General features: G+C 44.8%; 8 protein-coding genes across 8 annotated transcripts, besides 8 other annotated features; 5 read left to right on the top strand and 3 right to left on the bottom strand.

The window, feature by feature from the left end:
- Nucleotides 1-19: 19 nt before the first annotated feature.
- On the bottom strand, nt 20-732 carry TSTA_126740 (uncharacterized protein; the record flags this gene model as incomplete). Its single annotated transcript, XM_002482913.1, has 3 exons — nt 20-102; nt 149-589; nt 654-732. 3 exons carry the CDS (start codon nt 730-732, stop codon nt 20-22), a joined length of 603 nt encoding a protein of 200 aa, XP_002482958.1.
- Nucleotides 733-3,848: 3,116 nt separating this feature from the next.
- TSTA_126730 (uncharacterized protein) lies at nt 3,849-4,487 on the top strand (the record flags this gene model as incomplete). The annotated part of the gene is made up of 2 exons (XM_002482912.1): nt 3,849-4,139; nt 4,173-4,487. 2 exons carry the CDS (start codon nt 3,849-3,851, stop codon nt 4,485-4,487), a joined length of 606 nt encoding a protein of 201 aa, XP_002482957.1.
- Nucleotides 3,933-5,075: a mobile genetic element.
- On the top strand, nt 4,563-6,317 carry TSTA_126720 (gag/polymerase/env polyprotein, putative; the record flags this gene model as incomplete). Its single annotated transcript, XM_002482911.1, has 3 exons — nt 4,563-4,958; nt 4,989-5,651; nt 5,685-6,317. The coding sequence occupies 3 exons, from the start codon at nt 4,563-4,565 to the stop codon at nt 6,315-6,317; spliced, it is 1,692 nt and encodes a 563-aa protein (XP_002482956.1).
- Nucleotides 4,995-8,324: a mobile genetic element.
- Nucleotides 5,394-6,200: a mobile genetic element.
- Nucleotides 6,320-6,922, top strand: TSTA_126710 (uncharacterized protein; the record flags this gene model as incomplete). Its single annotated transcript, XM_002482910.1, has 2 exons — nt 6,320-6,553; nt 6,665-6,922. Coding segments are annotated over 2 exons (492 nt in total), but the record flags the coding sequence as incomplete, so codon positions are not given.
- TSTA_126700 (uncharacterized protein) lies at nt 7,224-8,259 on the top strand (the record flags this gene model as incomplete). Its single annotated transcript, XM_002482909.1, has 2 exons — nt 7,224-7,991; nt 8,065-8,259. The coding sequence occupies 2 exons, from the start codon at nt 7,224-7,226 to the stop codon at nt 8,257-8,259; spliced, it is 963 nt and encodes a 320-aa protein (XP_002482954.1).
- A 515-nt stretch (nt 8,325-8,839) lies between the features above and the next one.
- Nucleotides 8,840-8,989: a mobile genetic element.
- Nucleotides 8,990-9,250: 261 nt separating this feature from the next.
- Nucleotides 9,251-9,278: a microsatellite.
- Nucleotides 9,279-9,479: 201 nt separating this feature from the next.
- Nucleotides 9,480-14,867, bottom strand: TSTA_126690 (reverse transcriptase, putative; the record flags this gene model as incomplete). Its single annotated transcript, XM_002482908.1, has 7 exons — nt 14,176-14,867; nt 13,972-14,073; nt 13,483-13,758; nt 13,222-13,343; nt 12,209-13,128; nt 10,567-12,169; nt 9,480-10,386 (listed from the first exon to the last, which is right to left on the bottom strand). The coding sequence occupies exons 1-7, from the start codon at nt 14,860-14,862 to the stop codon at nt 9,480-9,482; spliced, it is 4,617 nt and encodes a 1,538-aa protein (XP_002482953.1). The 5' UTR covers nt 14,863-14,867.
- Nucleotides 9,621-13,253: a mobile genetic element.
- A 200-nt stretch (nt 14,868-15,067) lies between the features above and the next one.
- Nucleotides 15,068-15,091: a microsatellite.
- Nucleotides 15,092-16,291: 1,200 nt separating this feature from the next.
- Nucleotides 16,292-17,261, top strand: TSTA_126680 (uncharacterized protein; the record flags this gene model as incomplete). Its single annotated transcript, XM_002482907.1, has 2 exons — nt 16,292-16,766; nt 16,815-17,261. Exons 1-2 carry the CDS (start codon nt 16,311-16,313, stop codon nt 17,259-17,261), a joined length of 903 nt encoding a protein of 300 aa, XP_002482952.1. The 5' UTR covers nt 16,292-16,310.
- Nucleotides 17,262-18,982: 1,721 nt separating this feature from the next.
- On the bottom strand, nt 18,983-19,509 carry TSTA_126670 (uncharacterized protein; the record flags this gene model as incomplete). The annotated part of the gene is made up of 2 exons (XM_002482906.1): nt 18,983-19,102; nt 19,288-19,509. 2 exons carry the CDS (start codon nt 19,507-19,509, stop codon nt 18,983-18,985), a joined length of 342 nt encoding a protein of 113 aa, XP_002482951.1.
- Nucleotides 19,270-19,513: part of a mobile genetic element that runs on past the window's edge.

Raw genomic sequence — 19,513 nt, 5'->3', positions numbered from 1 at the left:
GGTGCATGCACTGCTGTAGTCACGGACATAAGACAGACGGGTTGATAATGACAGGCATAAGAGGGTCCCTCTTGTGGGTGAAAAACGCGCAAGGGGTGGAGGCTGGGTTAAGCTTAATTAATTCGATTATAATTTACCCGAGGCCCACTGTGGAGTCGCTCTTGCAGGATCCCAGTGAAACCCACGATTACGCCAATCAAGGGGAACACTGAACGCGCAAGATGCAACCAAGCCCATTTCACCACGACTTTCCGCACGGCATCCAATTCTGCCACCGGCGCTCCTGCTGTTGCCATTTCTTCCCAGCCGAACAAGATGTTGTTGGTAGGAGCCATGAACACCCATGTGAAAGGCACCATTGCGATTGTCGTGGCAGCGGCAGCCGCGTAAGTGGTCCAATGTTGGCTATTCCATCCCTTTAGTCGGAGAGATGAATATCCATATAGCCCAACGGTTGCTATACATAGCACAGGCATGTAAATATGGCCATAATGATACAGACGGACCCAGTGGCGAAGTAGATGGGCCGACTCAGCGTCAGTGTCAAGGAAGACGGGAATTACAACTCCGGTGAGACACACCATAGCACCTAAATTCGGACGATTAGTTGGTGCCCTAACAGGACCCTCTCGTGGGGACAATAGAATCTATACCTGTCAAAAAAGAACCGGAAACCACGGCAGTGGCCTGCACCCCAATGGGCGGTACGCTAGAAATCTTTTTTGTAGTCATAATTTTGTGATCGATGAAAAAAAGATTGGGTAGTGGATTTTAAATTTTTATGTTAAATCCAGCCATACTGTAACCGGTTATTATCTTGCAAAAGACCCGAAGTCGTTCGGATCGGCGCACGGGATGTAGGAAACCCTAACATACGTTTCACTGCACCCCCGAAAATCTATCAACCCCGAGAAAGTGCAGACTGAGAAGAATTTTAGACTATTTCCAAAAAATTCATTTGACTTAAAATAGCATATTTATAGAAGGTCAATCCATGCAAGCTCCCAGCAAAACCAACGCATTGCAAAAGGTTCTTGTTTCAACATTCGGGGTCCAATCTTTTTTTTTCTTATTCCCCGGCATATGGTTGAGTCCATGAAGGGCCCTGTTGATTTGATTACAGATAGTTCGGTATGTAAGAAGCTTAAATGGGAGACTTCTAAGTTCAAAAGCTTGTGCAAGCCCCTTTCGTGTCCGAAGTTCGGCAGTTAGCATAAATTTGACTCATAAGAATGCCCCATGGTACAAAAGCCAAAGCAGTAAACTGTTGGCTCATCGCCTCCATGCAGCTAAGATGCATTATAAATTACACGCTGTGTATCTTTGTGCTCTAGCGCCAAGGGTAACTGTCGGTTTAACTACGGTCCGTATCACGAAGCATAGACGGTAGCAAGGCTAGTCCGACAAGCCTGTCAAGGGTGAAGCTGTATATATATGATATTCGATATTATAAAGCCTAACTCAGAGAAAGTAGGGGGCCCCGGGGTGTCATGGTAGCTATATACGAGGTTGCCGTACGGGCGCTAGGGATAACGTTATCCCGCTCCCGTACGTACGTGCTTGCTTCTGCACCGGGGTGCAGAAGCGCCGAATCATGAGATTGATATTCCGACAGTAACAAAACTATGTATAGCGACAGAATAATGTAGCATGGGTATCTATGCCCGTTATAGCGGTCTATCTGTAGGAAGTAGTAAACTTTCGGCCAATTGGTATCATGTCACATGCTCTCAATTGAATATGTTCAGTTTATATAAAAATACCACAAAGAATTTAAAGTGAATGATAATTAGTGGTATTGACAGAATAAAAAAGGCTCATCTGTAAATAAAGCACCACCTTTTACCCAGATGCCAACCGCATAGAGGTGGGGCCTGCCATGCCTCACAATAACGAAACAAACCTCGTGCGTGACCTACTGGCAACTGGTTCAGCCACAACCAGACTTTCATATTTCACACTGCACTATTGTCTTGACTTTTGAAATCTATATCTACCATAGAGTACATCCGCTTCGTGATACGAATGATATTCAAGCTCAAATCTTGATACCTTGCGTGTTTTTGGTCGGCTTATGACGTGCATCCGTTTTATATGTATGCAACTTGTCGTGTTCCTTGCCAAATGCCTAGATAGCACCAAAGTCCACGTGTATTAGGGCTCATATGAGAGCGCGAGGAGTCACCTTCGTCTCGATATGTATCGAGACCATTAAACGCTTGTTTGTTCCTTGTAAGACTTCTTCCATATATCACTGGCGACAGTGATGCTATATTTCAGTAGCAATTTTAGAATTATTGGGAGATTTCCCTAGGTCCTTCAGGTGTCACCTAAAACATGGAGAAATCCTAATTACCGGGGTCACTCTGTGTATACGGAAGAGCACTTCATATGATGGAACATCACTCGCGATGCTCAATCTTTATCAACTCGACTAATACTTTGTAAGGGCTGACTCCATCGCGAGATCCAAGGAGCCAATCTGAATGCGCGGAAGATTGATGCCAGCGATCTAAGGCAGGAATACGGGTGAATGCCCAAGGCCTTGGCAAGTCAGGATAGTTGGCGGCGGCAAGCGCGCGATCTAGATATTCCTTACCCCTCTCGGCGCCTGACCGGTGCCGGAGCGCTTGTGTATATAGCGTAGATCTTCGCAGGGAATCCTCGAAGGTCAAGCGATTATTCTCGTACAATTTCACTCGTACCATCTGCTATTGTTGCTCTATCTTAGTTCGTATCTCTTGTGTGTGGATTCCTTAGTATTCGCTTCTTCAAGTGTTCCGTAACCCATACCCTCGTACTCGAAATATCGTTCAACCCGGTCATTACATTAACGTACTACACGGGTCATTGGGCCACAGGGTCATTGGGCCACCTGCAAGCCCCATACAAAATGGCCTTCTTCAACACCTTGACTTCTCAACAGATTTATATATAAGCCATATCTTAGACTTGACAAATGATTCCTATATAAATCCCCATCAGATATATCAATTTGAAGTGCGCCTCTTCTATAAATCTTGAGATGTTAGAAACTAACCCAGTTATTAATGTACATTTCATGACAGAGGGGGTTCTTAATATTTTTAGAGTTCCTAAATCTAGATATATATTATGATACCTATATTATAAGACATATTCAACTTTTAGATACGGTTTATATATAAATCTGTTGAGAAATCAAGCTGTTAAAGAAGGCCATTTTGTATGGGACTTGCGGGTGACCGGATGACCCGTGTAGTACGTTAGATGAATCTACTTGATTGTTGTAAAGATTATAGCCTTCGGGCCGATATTTATCCGTACGGGATAGAACACCTCACTCCTTAGATAGTTTCCTAGAGAACGAGAAGGAGAATAACGAACGTTGAGAACGCTCCATCGAGAATCCATCAATCCCCAAAGGGGAGCGTACAATTGATTCTCCACTACTGCTCATAATCCTCGGCAACCAGATCTTCCTCAAGAATCTTAACATGGTAGCATGTCTGAGGTCTGGGTTTGTCGGATAGCTTAACCGCGTCTATCTTTGAATAGGTCTGGCACCCCAGGGCGAACAATAGAATTAACACACTATTGTGAGCAAGCAGTCAGTGGAATATTGGTGTGCTGTATCCTTGACTCTCGGGACTTGGACGGCCTGATCAACCTGTTCAGAAACGAGTTTTAGGCTATATAGCTACGTGACCCCGAGGGGACCCTGATTTGATTTGATTATGAATTGAGTTGACTGATCGATGCCACCGAGACGTAACGCACAAGGACGGTTTATTTCATTGGAGAATACCCCAGACGAATCTAGACAAGACACCTCACTGGAGGGACAATTGCAAAGTGAGCTCGCCAATATGACGGGAGATACACAGGATGTGATCCCTGATTACCCTGGACCGGATAACGTTAGAATAACAACCTTTGAGATAGAGAAGGCGGATCGGTCGAACATAAAGAATTGGAAGCTGCGGATGCAAATTTTCTTGGAGACTCAAGATTGCTGGGATATGGTTGAATTGATGGAGAAATACCAGAAGGACCCTGAGAAGATTCAGGCCTTGTCTGCGAAGAAAGGGTGGAAATCAGCCAATGGGAGAGCGAAACTGTATATTCTAGGGAATATTAAGCAGGACGATATCTCGACCGTTAGGGATTGCAAACTAAGTGGTGAGATGTAGGGTTATATTCGGAAGAAATACGAGCGAAAGACTCACGTTGATATTATGATGGCGATTCAAAAGATAGTGGATTGGAAGAAGTCTGCGGAGGCAAGTATGGAAGATTCGTTACAGCAATTGGAACAGCTGGAGGCTGAATTGCGGGATGTGAGCGATAGTCAGATCAAGCTAGGAGAGCTGATGATTCTGAATTTCTTCTTGAGAGGACTCCCAAAGGACTATGAAACAATCAGTTATGCTATCATGGGAAGTGAGACAATAACTCGAGAGAATGTACTGTCGAGACTGCAGGTGCAGGAAGGCATTCTTAGTTAAAAAGAGAAAGTTATTGAATCTGCAAATCGAATCAGAGGATTGAAATGCTGGAATTGTGGGAAGGAGGGGCATAGAATGAGTGAATGCCCAGAACCACAAAGCAAGTCTGATTCGGATGAGACTGGGAAGCAGTCTACAAGAAAGAAATCGGATCACCGAGGCAGGAAAGGCCATGGACGTGGACGTGGAGCTAAGGAAGGCTCAGGCAAAGACAAAAGGCAGGTTAAAAGCAAGAGGAAGCCTTACCGCGGGTCAGCTAGGAAAGCTGATTACAACTCTGAATCTGATGCTGGATCGACGACTGAGGATAGCGATGATGAACGGGCTGCCAGGGTTAAGATAATATTCCCGGATGAGCAGGCCCCAGTCGCAAAGAGCAATGGTAAACGGGATGTTAGGATTGAGGAATCCTTGGAACATGCCCTAGTTGCGAAGCAGGTCCTAGTCGAGAAGGGCGATGGTCAACGGGCTGTTAGGATTAGTGAAGAATCCTGGAAATAGGCCTTAGTCGCAAAAAGCAATGGTAAACGGGATGTAAGGATTGAGGAATCCTTGGAACATGCCCTAGTTGCACGGATCAGTGAAGAGCATGAATATCTGATTGATGAGTCAGTCAAACGAGTTGACGATGACCATTGGGTAATTGATTGTGGTGCAACGTGTCACTGCACCGGAGATATCAAATGTTTTGAGAGTTTAGATCGCAGGTATAAAGGCCGATTGGGAACAGTGAGCAAGAGTACCAAAATCGATGGAAAAGGGTTGGCTATTATACCATTAGAGAATGGTTACTGTGCAAGAGTATGCGATGTCATGTATGTCCCTGGGATGAAAGGGAGTCTATTATCAACCCAGATGTTGTATATCGATGGAATATATAATTCTCATGAGGAGAATGGATATCGATTCTACCGGACGGACCGGAAGACATTGGCGACGGGTTATAATATTGGACGGACAAGCTATCTAGGTACAGTGAAGTATCAAGATGCCTTATTGACAAGATCGCAAGGCCCGAATAGGGAATTCACGGCACTTTTGGCACATGAGAAGCAACCAGATTGGGAATTACTGCATCGGCGCTTTGGTCATGCTGGAGAACGCAGGATGCGTAGACTAGCAAAGCGATTAAGGATAACATTTGAAGAGCCAGGAGATTGTGAAGTATGTATCCAAGCGAAGAGTGTTAAACAATAGAACAGGAATGCAGTTCCTAAGGTAAAGAAACCGTTGGAAAGGGTCTCAGTGGATTTCTGGGGACCATATAGAAAAGGCGAAGGCAAAGAGACTTATTACCTGTCCATTACGGATGATGCTACTCGATTCTCGTGGATTCATATTACTGATAATCGACGGTTGGAGACCGTTCAGAAAATACTGTCTCGATGGATGAGGAGACAAGAAAGGGAGCTGGGGATGCTCCTAGTCAACATTCGACTCGATAATGCTAAGGAATTCGTTGCGTTGAAACCTTGGGCAGAAGATCTAGGGATAGATCTTGAATTTACAGAGTCCTATACACCAGCACAGAATGGTGTTGCAGAGCGGTTGAACCGCTTGTTACTGGAAATTGCGAGATCCTTGATGATAGGAATGAATGTTCCAAAGGCGTATTGGCCATACGCACTCAAAATGGCCAACTTCATCAGGAATAGAACTGTTTTCCTGAAGGGAAATAAGAAGTCGCCTTACGAGGCTCTATTTGGTGAAGAATGGAAACTGTCAAAGTTTCGAGTGCCCTTCTGCAAAGTTTGGTTTCATATCGAAACAGATGATAAGCTTGAACCTAGAGCAGAGGAAGGGGCACTAGTGGGCTTTACAAAGAGCTGAAGTCAATATATCATTCTCGATCGCCAAGGCAGGGAGCATAAAGTGACGAATCCCATTTTTATGGAAGACGAATATGGGTTCCTGAGCAGGAAGCCTGGAGAACGTGGTGAAATTGAGAGATCACGTCAGAAACCTTCTACTATTGGACAATCTATTGAACCTATATTAGGATTCCAACACGACAAGGGCGCTGAGATTCCAATACAAGTTGACATTAAGAATAAGACATCTCATGAGTCAATTCCGGAAGCCTCTACAAATCATGCTTCAACTTTGGAAGCACATGCAAATCCGGAATCTATATTGGAATCTACAACCGCACCACATACTACTCTCCGTTGAACTAGCCGAGTTCGAAGACCCACGCAGGCCGCTCTTGAATCTGCCGCAACTGAGACAATATATAGACGAAAAAGCCGGCAAGAAAGACGTCAAGAAGCACGGGAGGCAAGTAAAGATACTGCTTCTCGTATATCTCTTGCACGGGAGGCTTGTCTTAAGGAGGTTGCAAATCCTGCAGTTGTAATTGAGTTGCTATTAGGAGATGACGATGAATTTGCTTATAAAGCTGCCAAGATTGGAGGGGAGATCCCTATACCACAAATGTATGAAGAGGCAGTGAACGACCCAAAATTTGGCCCTCAATGGTGAAAAGCTATTGAACTTAAAATCCGGAATCTAATTCGATTTGGGACATGGCGTTTTGTCAAGAGACCAGATCACAAAGCTGTAATATCTTGCAAATGGGTATTTAACATCAAATATGAAGCGGTCAGACATATTGAATGGTTCAAAGCACGGTTAGTTGCTAGGGGATTTTCACAACAGGAAGGTCTTGATTTTGAAGATACCTTCGCCCCAGTAATACGTTTGGAAAGCTTACGAGTACTATTTGCTATTGCTGCGATGTATGGACTTACTGCACATCTGTTGGATGCAACAAATGCTTTTGTGGGTTCCAAGCTAGATAAGCAAATCTATATGGAAGTTCCAAAAGGTTTACCAAAAAGCCTACAGCTAGGAAAGGATGAAGTATGCGAATTACTTCAATCTCTGTATGGGCTTCGACAATCTGCAAACCTTTGGTGCCATAAAGTCAAGGAATTTATTACTTCGATTAGATTCAAGCCATCAACTGCGGATCCTGGTATTTTTATTAATGAACGAGGAATGATTATTGCTTTATATATAGATGATATCCTGGTTTTCAGCAAGGATGAGAAAGCAATTAGATTGACCAAGAAAAAGCTTAAAGAATTCCATCCAATGAAGGATTCTGGACGAGTCAACAAGATCCTAGGAATCCGGATTATATGGTTAGATGGATCTATTCGTCTTGATCAAGAATTCTATACCTTACGAATCCTAGAGGAATTCAATATGTTGGAAGCAAAACCACAGAAGTTACCATTGAGTCCTAGTATCAATCTCGATAAGGATTCACGGAGACTATCTCGTGAGGCTCATTCTCAATTCCGACACGCTATTGGTCGATTAACCTACCTCGCTGGAGGAACTCAACCAGATATTCAAAGAACAGTTAATCGATTGAGTCAACATTTAGTTGAACCAAAGGAGATCCATCTCAAAGCAATCAAACATCTTCCTCACTACCTTCGAGGCACATATCGCTACGCAATTTCATACTTGAAGGGGAGTAAGGATAAGAAGCTGGTTGGTTATACTGATGCTACATATAGTAATGCATCAAATCTATGTTTAACCTCAGGTTACATCTTTATGCTAGCCGGAGGTCCTATTTGTTGGTCAAGTCGCAAACAGCCAATTACTGCGACATCTTCATCCGAAGCTGAATATATTGCTGCAGCTGATTCAGCAAAGCAAGCAATATGGCTACGTCATTTTCTATATTCAATTCGGAAATCAAGAACTTATGACAATGGCCCAATACCTCTGTATATTGACAACACCTCAGCATTAAAGCTAACTGGAAACCCTGTGATGCACAGCCGGAGCAAACACATCATAATATGTTGGGAATATCACCTCACATCACATATCACCTTTGCCAGCTATTTACATCCATACTAGATCATCTAGTATGCGCGCAGCTTTTTGGTCTAGTTGGTCAAAAGCCCAACAGGTTATGAAGCCCTCTTTCTTCCTTCGATCAATGCAAAAACATGCAAATATTTTACGGCAAAGGACCCGGTTTCGATTCTTAACGACGACAAATCTTTTAAGGTTTAATTAGATTTTCCTATGAACGAAAAAATCTTCAGCCATGCGAAGCCGAAAAAAGCCAGATAAGTCAATTATAGGCTGTGAGCTACGGAAACCATGAGCAACTAGAGCCTAAAAAATAGGCCAGTCATATTGTTCGTACGTTCGATATATATCCCGGAGAGTTGTCCAGCCAGTCATGATTGTTACTGCCTGTGGGGGGTGTGTTGGGAATATCACCTCACATCACATATCACCTTTGCCAGCTATTTACATCCATACTAGATCATCTAGTATGCGCGCAGCTTTTTGGTCTAGTTGGTCAAAAGCCCAACATAATACAATACCACGCCATCCGAGATTTCGTTGAATGTAATGAAATCAAGCCTATTCATATTTCTGGAGACGAAATGCTTGCGGATAGCCTCACCAAGGCTGTCGATCCAAAGATACTGGAATGGTTCGTACGAGAGTTACGACTAGGAGATTAGGAGAATTGAATCTTCGAACCACAACGTTCAAGATTACAAGATTGCCAGAACGAGCGTTCAACACCCTCGAATTGCTTATATGTTTTGTGATCTTTGTTATTCGTTATTGATTGTACAACTCGCATTCTCTGGATGTTGAACGAAGGGGAGTGTAAAGATTATAGCCTTCGGGCCGACATTTATCCGTACGGGATAAAACACCTCACTCCTTAGATAGTTTACTAGAGCAAACTTATGGGCTACCGCGAGTTCATGCCAGATTGATTGATTGATTGATTGATTCATTAAGCCGTCCCAGCCGCCCCGCAGGCAGCTATGCGGCATGTGTCCTAATCCTGACCGCCAGCTCCGGTCCTATATACAAGAACTAACTATGTATCTAAATAATTTAGAATGAAACAACAAGCTGGTGTATGCTTGCTAGAGCACATTGCTGCTGCTCCGGCTGGTATAGTGACTGTTGTACCCTTGAGGACTCACCGCTCTGCTAGATGTCTAAATCTATGCTCCCAAATTGCCCAAGGAGCTTGGTTTCCAACATGAATTTTGCTGCCCTAACGGCATATTTTCCCTCAGAGAGAATCTTCCTTGTATTGGATGACCATGTCCCCTCATTCTTCCATGCGTTACGCTCCTCCTTGAACCTGGGACAGCTCAGTAAGATATGTGTGACTGTTTGTGCTCCACGTTGGCACTGGCATTCTCCGTTGTCGATTCCCGGAATCTTTCTTTTGTATAGGAAATGCCGCAGGCTGATATTACCTGTCCGCATCTGTGTTAGGATAGATGATAGAGGCCTGCTAAGTCTGGTGTGAAGCTCTATATTCTTCTTTGATGGTTTATCCACGACCCGGAAGAGAGTACGGCCTCGTTGATTCTGTTGCCAGTTCTGTTCCCACTGTTTATAAGCTAGGGTCTTTAAGTCTCTCTTGAGTGCTGACAAAGGTTGCTGGAGCCCAACTAGTCTTGGAGCTGTGCTGTCCATATCCAATGGAACCTGTCTTCCTCTATTATTCCGCACCAATCTCCATCCAGTTGCCTCCTTTGCTGCTATGTCCGCTCGCTCATTACCCTCAATTCCCTGGTGGGCCGGGATCCAGTGGATAGTCACCTGGACACCCTGGCTCCTGAGCTCGTCCCATTTTTCCGCAATGCTTCCTAAGATCTGTTGGCCTGTCTTTTGAGCACCATCAATCGCCTGAATCGCAGCCTGACTGTCATAGAAGATTATCATCTTTCTTACTATCCTTTGCTGTACCATCTCTAGGGCCATATGTATTCCAACCAGTTCCGCCAAGAATACATTTGCCTCTGGTGTTCTTCCTACGAATGTTTGTCTTGTAACTGAGAGGCCATATTGGACGGCAGATACTCCGACTTTCCCATTAATAGCACTGCCGTCAGTATAGATAATAAGACCCGGGTTTTGTTAGAGAATCTGGTTATGGATGGACCTTGCTGCCTCCGCGTTGGTAGCTATATGTGTCCGAGGTGGTTCCCACCAGGGAAGGGTTAGGAAGGGATATCTCTGTTCCACATTCCTGACTCTTTCAGGTCCTAATAATGTTTCATACCGGTGCTTATGTCTCTCTAGTGGCCCCCATCTGCTTGGGAGATTGTGCCAGCCTTTGAGGTAGCCATCCCAGATTCCCTCTCTCCAACTCTGCTCTAGAGTCTTATAGGATGGTGTAGAGCGAATCCGGAGATATGTTTCCGCCGTAATCTTGTTTAAATGGATTCGAATCGGAAGGAGAAAAGCCTCTATGTCGAGTGCTGCTCCTGAGACGGTCTTGAATGCCCCTATGATGATCCTAGCTGCTTTCTTTTGTATTGCTTCCAGCTTGCCTACTGCCTTCTCCCGATGGTTATCCTCTGAGTTCAATGGGGCGTACCAGATCGATGCTGCGTATGTTATTTGTGGTAGGATTGTGGCCTGGTAAACTTGTCGTAGTCCTTTATATCCTGTACCCCAGGTGGATCCTGCGAGGCTACTGAGGGCTCCCAGAGATTTGGTCATCTTGGTTTCAATGTGTTCGATATGGCCGTTCCAGTTGAGCTTATTATCTATAATAAGTCCAAGAATACAGCACTTAGGAACTAGCTTCACTTCTCGGCCGTCCAGCCAGACTGGGCGTTCCTTGTCGGTTGTTTTGCTGTACTTGCTGGGCAGATGGATCAGCTTGAATTTTTTGGGATTGAATTTTGACGCGTGTTTCTCTTCCCATTTCTTGCACTGTTCATAGATGATTTCCAGCTTTCTGCAGTTTTCTTCAGTCGAGCTTCCCCATGTGATAATATTCACGTCATCTATCCAACCCACTGCGCCGGTGTTGTTGCTTGGGTTATGGCACTTTTCAATTAGGTCTGAATTAAAGAACAGATAGAGAATGGGCGATAATGGTGATCCTTGTGGGATGCCCGTTTCAACATTTAGGATTCCTGAAGTTGCCTCTCGAAGTTTGATCGTGGTTCGTCTCTCCGTAAGGAAGCTGGCTATCCAACTGACTACCCGTGGATCAATTCTTCGTTTCCTAAGATTGTGTAGAAGCCGAGGGTGAGAGACATTGTCAAACGCTCCTGGCGCGTCTAATGGGAGGGTTGATACAACCCCTCTATATACCTTCCCATTCAGTTCTATGTTTATCTTCTCCATTAACCAGTGCAGTGCATGGTCTGTAGAAATCCCCTTTCTTCCACCCATATAAGTCAGAGGCAGTAAAGAGTACCATTCCGCCAGTGCTGAGAGGCGCCTTGCAATGATTTTCTCTAGGATCTTACCTAACGTGTTGAGGAGTGCCACAGGTCGGTAGGATTTCACTTGTGTATAGTCTTCTTGCCCTGGTTTGCAGAGAGCAACTATCTCTGCCATTTTGAAGTGTTCTGGGCAATATCCGAATGTGATACATGCATTGAAGAGTGGTGTAAGGATTGGCCATAAGATATCCTTAAGGATTTTTAGTACCAGGTTAGGGATTCCATCTGGGCCAGGGGCCTTGCGTGTTACCACTGAGGATAGGGCCACTTGCACTTCTCTCGGCGTAAATGGGGGCCAGTCTACTGGATCAGGGTAGATATAATCTTGCAAATCTGAAAGGTCTGCTTCCTTCATCCGTGGGAAGAAGTTCTCTTTCAGGAGTGCGATCTTGTCCTCGGTCTGCGTCTTCATCGGTCCTAGATCTGCCTGTAATGGAGGAGTGAATAATTAGCGTGGCTGACGGTTCCTGGCCCATTTAGCTAGTCTCCAGAGTCCTGACTGCGTTTCTGTAGCTTCTTGAATTCGTTCCCAGTGATTCTTTCGTAGCAATTTCTTAATTAGGCGCCCTTTAAGATTGCGAGCCGCTCGATATTCCTCCCATGCCTCCTTAGTGCGAAGTAGCTGGAACTGCCGACGAAGCCTTCTTGCATGCATCTGGGCCGCTTTAATCTCCGGTGTCCACCCGGGTACTGATCTGGGGCATACTTGGGACTCTGGGCAGTGGTGTTCAATGGCCTTATCAATAGTCTGTACAATGTGATTGACTTGTTCATCAATATCCTTGCTCCCGTCCAATCTTTTGTCAGTTTGAAGGTTCTTTCGCACCTCTTCTCGGAAGTCCTTCTCCCTTAATTGATTCCATAGTCTCCTTTTTCTCTCTGGATGTCTGGTGGTGGTCAAGCTTAGGAGAGTTGTGATCGGAAGATGGTTAGAATCATGGTTAAGGTCATTGCCTGCAAGACCACAGCTAATGATGCTCTCTAAGAGCAACCAGGTTCCAAAGACTAAATCAATTGTACTTGGTTCTCCATTGTCTTGCCTTGTCTTTGTGCCTACCGGCAGTAAAAGTTCCAAGTGGTAGTCTGTGATCAATTCTAACAGATCTGTCGCTCCTTCTGATGTCTTACGGCTCTGTACTCCCCCCCACATCGGATGGTGGAGATTAAAATCGCCTATGAGTAGATGTTCCCCTTCTCGATCGCTCTCTAGTGCCTTTCGGAGATCCGGTAGCGTGCTCGGTTGGTTCTCATTTTGACTTTCAACTGGATTGTATATGTTGTGGATATGAACTGTCCTGGCCTCTTTCCCGTTTTTGAATTGCAGATGTAGTGTATCTAGGTCTGGCGTATGGTGGGTGTGTGTCCATGCTCCTCTTAACTGACTGTTGATGAAGAAGCAGACTCGTGTGTTTGGTTATTCATTGTAGACTAGATTAAAGCGGTCTTTAACCGGGTGATATGTGGTGGTCTGGAACTGGTTCCTCCATGGTTCCTGAATAGCAATGATATCGTATTTCCATACATTCTCATTGGCCAGTAATGGAGCCATTACCCTTTCGCGCGATTTGTTGACATTATATTGTAGGACTGTCAGTATCTTTCTAATCATTGAGAGGTCCAGTTAACATAATAGATTCCTGAGATGTTATAATTCTGTCTTCTGTTGTAGCTGGCAGTGCCTATTTCTTGCTTGTTCCCAGCATGGGGAGAGCGTTGCAATCCAGTTCCTGGAGCACTCTTCTCGTAGTATCGCCTGTTCCCTGGTTTCCATCTATCCTTGTAATCTTCCTAGGTGATCGTCCTCTCTTCTGGTTTCCTGGAGCATTAAGAGTAGCTGCTACTCCTATAGCTCGGCTATTCTCCTTTGCTCCGCGGTGTGTCTCCCTGGATTGTTCGGGTTTTCCTGTGAAATTCTCTCGTCGAAGTGCGGCCTCCTTATGTGTACGTGGCATATTTATCCTTCTTTCCTCGATTCTAGCCAGTTCCTCTTTCCGGTCTTCGCATTGAATGCTCTATGATGGGTGATTCTTAGAGCAGTTTGGACATATTGGCTGCGAGCCAGGTTTGTCTCTCTCTAGACACGCCTTAATGCTATACGGTCCCACACAATACCCGCATGTTTCCTAGGCTTTGCAATGAGTCCCTATGTGTCCATACTTTTGGCATCTAAAGCATTGTCTAGCCTTGCAGGTCCGGTCATAGTACTCACAGTTAAAAATCTATACTCCAAACACAATGCCATTCTTAATCGCATGGTCCGCGTCTTCTTCTCGGTCGAACTCCACGACCATGGTGGAGGCTCGTTTCTCCCCAAGATTGCGTTTCAACTATCCAGAGTATAGTACATTTGCTTATTCTAATGATGGATTATTCCAACGAATCTTTTCTTTAATTTCTGCTTTGTTGTAAGCTTCCACTTGTGTACTGACTCCATATATAATAATTCCATATGATGGGACCTTAACCTCGGCTTTTTCTCCTAGTATCTTTTGCCAGTCCTCCCTATGTGCTATTATTAGCTCTATGCTCCCTCTGTCGGACGTGAAGAGCGTCAGGTCCCCACTAGGATGTCGTTTCACCGCTAAAATTTGCGTTTTCTTTAAATTGGGGTCCTCGTGATTCGCTAATGCGTTATTTATCTTTTGCTTGATTTCTTCTGCTGTTGCGCGTTGAGCCTGTCTTTCTACGTCCGTGGGATTTAGTTTGACTAGGATTTCCTGGTAACCCATCGATGGGCGTGTCTGCATGGTGGGCTTTACTACGTAGGGGTCCTTCAGTACTTGTGCATAGCTAGGGATGGTCGATTTCCTGGCCGGAGCTGCGAGGAAGTTCTTGATTTCCGTGACGTCTTTGCTGAGAATTTGCTGAGTGCGTGCCGTCGCGTGGACTGCAGCGGTCAGTTCGCTTGTGGTTGGAAGGTCCTGTGTCTTCTGCAGATAGCTGATAAAGCTTTCGAGTAGTGGTTCAATCATATTCCAGTTCGGTGTGCAATTTTTGCCTACTGGATTGACTCGGTATTCCTTCAAGGCGCGTATGTCTGCTTCAAGTTGGATCGCGTGGTCGCGTATGGTTGATGGCTGGAGGCCCAGCTGTGGTGCATTTGGGCTGCCCGCCATGCTTTCTCGGTATTGGGCGATACCTCGAGAGCTGGCGAATAACCTGACACACAGTCCGAGCCAGATAAATCGGTGGTTGTGGAGTAATTTCAAAAATTAGGCTTCGACAGGTGGTGGTTGTCCATTCATGCCAGATCTGTGGGAAATGATTATGTAATTAGTACACTAGTGCCCTTTAGGTTAGCACCTCCGGGCGTAATAAAATATCCATCCATCCATCCATCCATCCTAGTTTCCTAGAGAACGAGAAGGAGAATAACGAACGTTGAACGCTCCATCGAGAATCCATCAATCCCCAAAGGGCAGCGTACAATTGATATCTCCACTACTGCTCATAATTCTCGGCAACCAGATCTTCCTCAAGAATCTTAATTGTGAGTAAGAGGAACGGACCCTAACCCTAACCCTACACAAGATCCTGGTTCTTTATCGGGACATTTTGCTTGTTAAAATGCACTCTGATCTGGAAGTAAGCAATGATTGTGATTTGTACCTGTTGGTTTAGCTACGTCCCGTATCACGAAGCGTAGGATATCGTAAGCTAGGGCGATCCAACTGCCCTACGTGGTGAGCCTTGCTATATAGCACGAAATGTAATATTAAAAAAGACTGACCCCCGAAACTAGGGGGGGGCGGGGTGCCTAGATACATTATATGGTGTTGGTCGCTCTAGCGCACGGAGAATAGTAATCCCGACCAGTTCGCGTACGAATTGACGGCGTGCTACAGCGCCGTATAGTGATTCGTAAGATCGCTATTCAAACAGTACCAGGTACCTCAACGTACCGTAAACAACAATTTGGGGTTCATATTGAGAAATACTGAGGATCTAGTAACTCACAAATGGAGTCTAATGCTTCTTTTCTTTTTGTACTCTACGTTTCATTCCTCTTTTAAGCCCATGTACCTGAAGTGGAAAGTAAACTATCTGATTTCGGACCTTCTTCGAAATCTTGCTACTACAAGTAAAATACTTGCCGTAAGCAAAAGATTCCTCCTCAATGAGTCTGAGTTTTGGGGTTGAACTTGATTTCGTCTCGAAGGATGCTAGCACGGAACTAATGGCCCGAGCGGTTGTAACCCGACACCAAAATGTCCCGACAAATTAACAAAGTTCGTGTGCCGTGCCAATGACTACTACGCAGTGGCAGTAAGATTTCTGTTGTACTGAGCTGTATCGGTGATCCACGAGCTGAACGGAGTTGGACTCGGTCGAAGATAGGCGCAAAGAAGTGACGGCACCGACTCATCCCGGGGGATGTTGTAATAACACATCTCTTGCTAATCGAGATTTACATACAGAAGCTCTATTGCGATCTCGCTTGACAGGGTACTTTGATATTTGTAGACTTTCAATCTGCTTGCGATCGAAATTTATCTATACTATACCACCTCTTCTATTCTTCATTTTTCTTTACGGCGATTACCCGGCCTTTCCTTTTATTGCGATGGCTACCTTGGAGAGATTACAACAGCCCGTAATGGACAAATCCGGCAAGATATTCGCTCAGGACGACAAATTCTGGGAAAATTACTCAAGAGGTAGACCAAAAGTCCCAGACACTTTCTGGGACCGCATTATCAGCTATCACCAGAGTAACGGCGGCCATTTTGGAACCGTTCACGATGTCGGCGCGGGCAACGGTCCTTATGCCCAGCGACTGAGGTCCTGGTTTGCCAATGTCATAGTATCGGACATCGTTGCCGAGAACATCAACCTCGCACGGGATCGCCTTAAGGGTAGAGAAGGATTTCAATTCCGCATCGCTGCATTAGAGGATGCCGATGACATCCCGGCAGGGAGCGTAGATATGGTCTTTGCGACGAACATGATGCATTTTGCAGAACCTCAAAAAGATGCCATGGCAACTATTGCCCGTCAGCTGCGTTCAGGTGGTACATTTGTAGCATCGCTTTTTGGTCCAGCACGCTTCCAGGATGTAAAATTACAGAATTTATGGGAACGAGTAAGCTATCAGGGCGGCAGGGAGCTACTCAAAGTGTCGGATGATCCAGACCAGATCATTAAAGTGATGGCACGGACACAAGACCAGTACAATGTCGCACCACTTGATCGAGCACTTTTCGCCGATAATTTGCGAATACATGTCAATATGGGGAATGGCGGAATTCAAGGAATGCTGCCTCCGGAATTTGCGCACAGAAACACCGAGCCGAACTACAGCGAGGGCGACAATGAGATGGACGAAGACATGGATGGGTGGACATTTGAGACAGACCTGGCCGGTGTCAAGGAGCACTTTGGGTCGTTCCCATTCATTTCGAGGTTTCCCGACGCTTTCACAGACTTGTACAAAGAGCTGGACGAGTTGCTAGCCGACGGAAGAACTGTGGAAGGCTATTTTCCAGTCACGATAATTTTGGCAACGAGAAAGTAGATAGCTCATTATCTTTTTGAAGCATCAACTGCTTGTTTGAGCATTTGTTTACTTTTCTGTTGTGCATAGTAGTACTACTAGTAGTTTAAGCGTGGCTTGGTATTTGTTGGATTATTACTAATCCGTGGGGGCAGATTCGGCAATGATTCCTAGCTTTGCTACGTGGAAAGTGTTCGTATTGGAAGTAGAATTAACAAGCAAAATTGTATGTATTCCCCCCTCCCTCTTTCTAAGAATTGAGGGTGATTCTATGTCTTTATATATTCCAATGCGGCCTCAGAGAAGTAAGGGAAATAACAACAGGAATTTCAGCTAAGGCAAAGCGAAGAATCCGAGTCACAAACATGAAACTATACAGGTTTGACCACTGTAGTTGATTGGTATCAAGGGGCATTTTGGCGATGTGCACTTTCTTAATTAGGGTCAGAGGTATCGTCCTGTCGACACCTAGTTATCTAACAGTATTCTACTGATGCCACCCACGTGCACAGGCCAAGTGCCCAGCCTTACCTTCCACTACAGCACGTGATCATTGTCAAGCCCTAAATGAATGCCACAGGCTTCTACTCTTAATCCGGTAATTTTTACTCCTGTTATGGTGTTAGATTATTACGAGGATTCGGACGTGGTGGATACCTGTTTTCCTGCCGGTTTTGCCAAAATGTGTGATATTACAGCATTACAGCCAAATACGGGTGTGAAGCTATGAGCCATTCACAGCTTCTATAATTTACATGGTTTCTATAGTTTCCGCAGCCAATAGCACCGCGTATTAGGACTAGGGGGTGAGGGCTGGGATAGGGGTGTTAGAACACCATAAATGAGGTTGTTTTATTGGGTATCGGAGCTTGCTGTGCACTAGCACAAACTCAGTTAAGCTTAATACTCAAAGATGTCTTTATAGTGAAAATATTGATATTGACCTTATTCTGCGCACACTCTTCTATCTACATCTTGATGGGATTTTTGGACACTATTTATGCTTGAGAATCCCATATAGAAGATATCCAGACAATCTCAATAGAAGATTCTCGACACAGAGCTGTAAAGTTGATTCGTAGATTCAATCTTGTGACTTCAATTCTCGAATTTTCCTTGTATCAATGTTGTAGGCTTTCCTTGATTAGGTTTAGCTTACCTAATCCTCGACATACTGTGGGATTAGTCTTCACCCTTCACGTACTGCGTACTGCGGGGTTCTTCCTCCTTACAACTGCCTCATGAGAGTCAGCCGTTCGCCTCCGCAAGTTGCTTGTCATCTCTCACGCAGTCAAGACTTGATTTTCCCACCCACCTCCCTATGTACATAGATTCATAGTGCCATTACAATATGTTGGGAATATCACCTCACATCACATATCACCTTTGCCAGCTATTTACATCTATACTAGATCATCTAGTATGCGCGCAGCTTTTTGGTCTGGTTGGTCAAAAGCCCAACACAATACAAATGTAAAGAAAATCAGAGAATGGATCGTATAGACTCAGAGGATTGATATCGTCCAGTAATAATGATTAATGATCAGCTGCTTGTAAATATTGATAAGGAGTTGATTCGATGCGTTGAATCTCTGTGTATTGTATTGCTTGTCTCTTCTATTCTTTCTTGTTACATATGACTCAGGGGCTGAAACTAATTAGCCTCGGAATCATGTTAATGTGCTGGTTGTTGTTATTGGTTATCTAAGCTAACTACAGCTGCGCTGACCCCTTTACGGAGGTCACATGACTCTCGGAGCATAGTTGATCCGCGCCGGAGGGAGATCCACGGGTGTAGCACGCTGACACTCCCACTCATCCGGGATCTCACCAAAGGCGTCAGATCGGCTAGGTTCCTCCCACTAGATCACGGGTGATTTTAATGGGGAAAAGAGAGAGTGAGAAAAGAAGAGAAGGAAAAAAGAGAGTATATACAGGCAGTCCTGGGGGAAAACCTCCATGCAAAACCCTGTGGGATGAAAAATCATGGAGGAAACCAGGCCAGTTCAGGTACATGTCATATCAATTCCATTCCCATCCCTTTTACATGACGTTCATGCAATTCCTTCGGTAGTGCTTTCGTCAATATATCGGCCGTCATTTCTGTTGTACGAATATACTCCAGACGAATAAGGCCATTTGCAATAGCCTCGCGTATAACGTGGAAACGGATATCGATATGTTTTGACCTAGTAGAGGGCGAGTGACTAGGTTGATTCATAGTTGCAATGGCGCCTTGGTTATCATAATGAATTGTGTTGGAAGGCATTGTA

The sequence above is a fragment of the Talaromyces stipitatus genome, genomic scaffold (genome assembly GCF_000003125.1).
Source record: "Talaromyces stipitatus ATCC 10500 scf_1105507295555 genomic scaffold, whole genome shotgun sequence".
In the NCBI taxonomy this organism is placed as follows: Eukaryota; Fungi; Ascomycota; class Eurotiomycetes; order Eurotiales; family Trichocomaceae; genus Talaromyces; species Talaromyces stipitatus.
The sequence above is the reverse complement of the archived record's forward strand: the minus strand, read 5'-3'. Positions and strand labels throughout refer to the sequence as shown.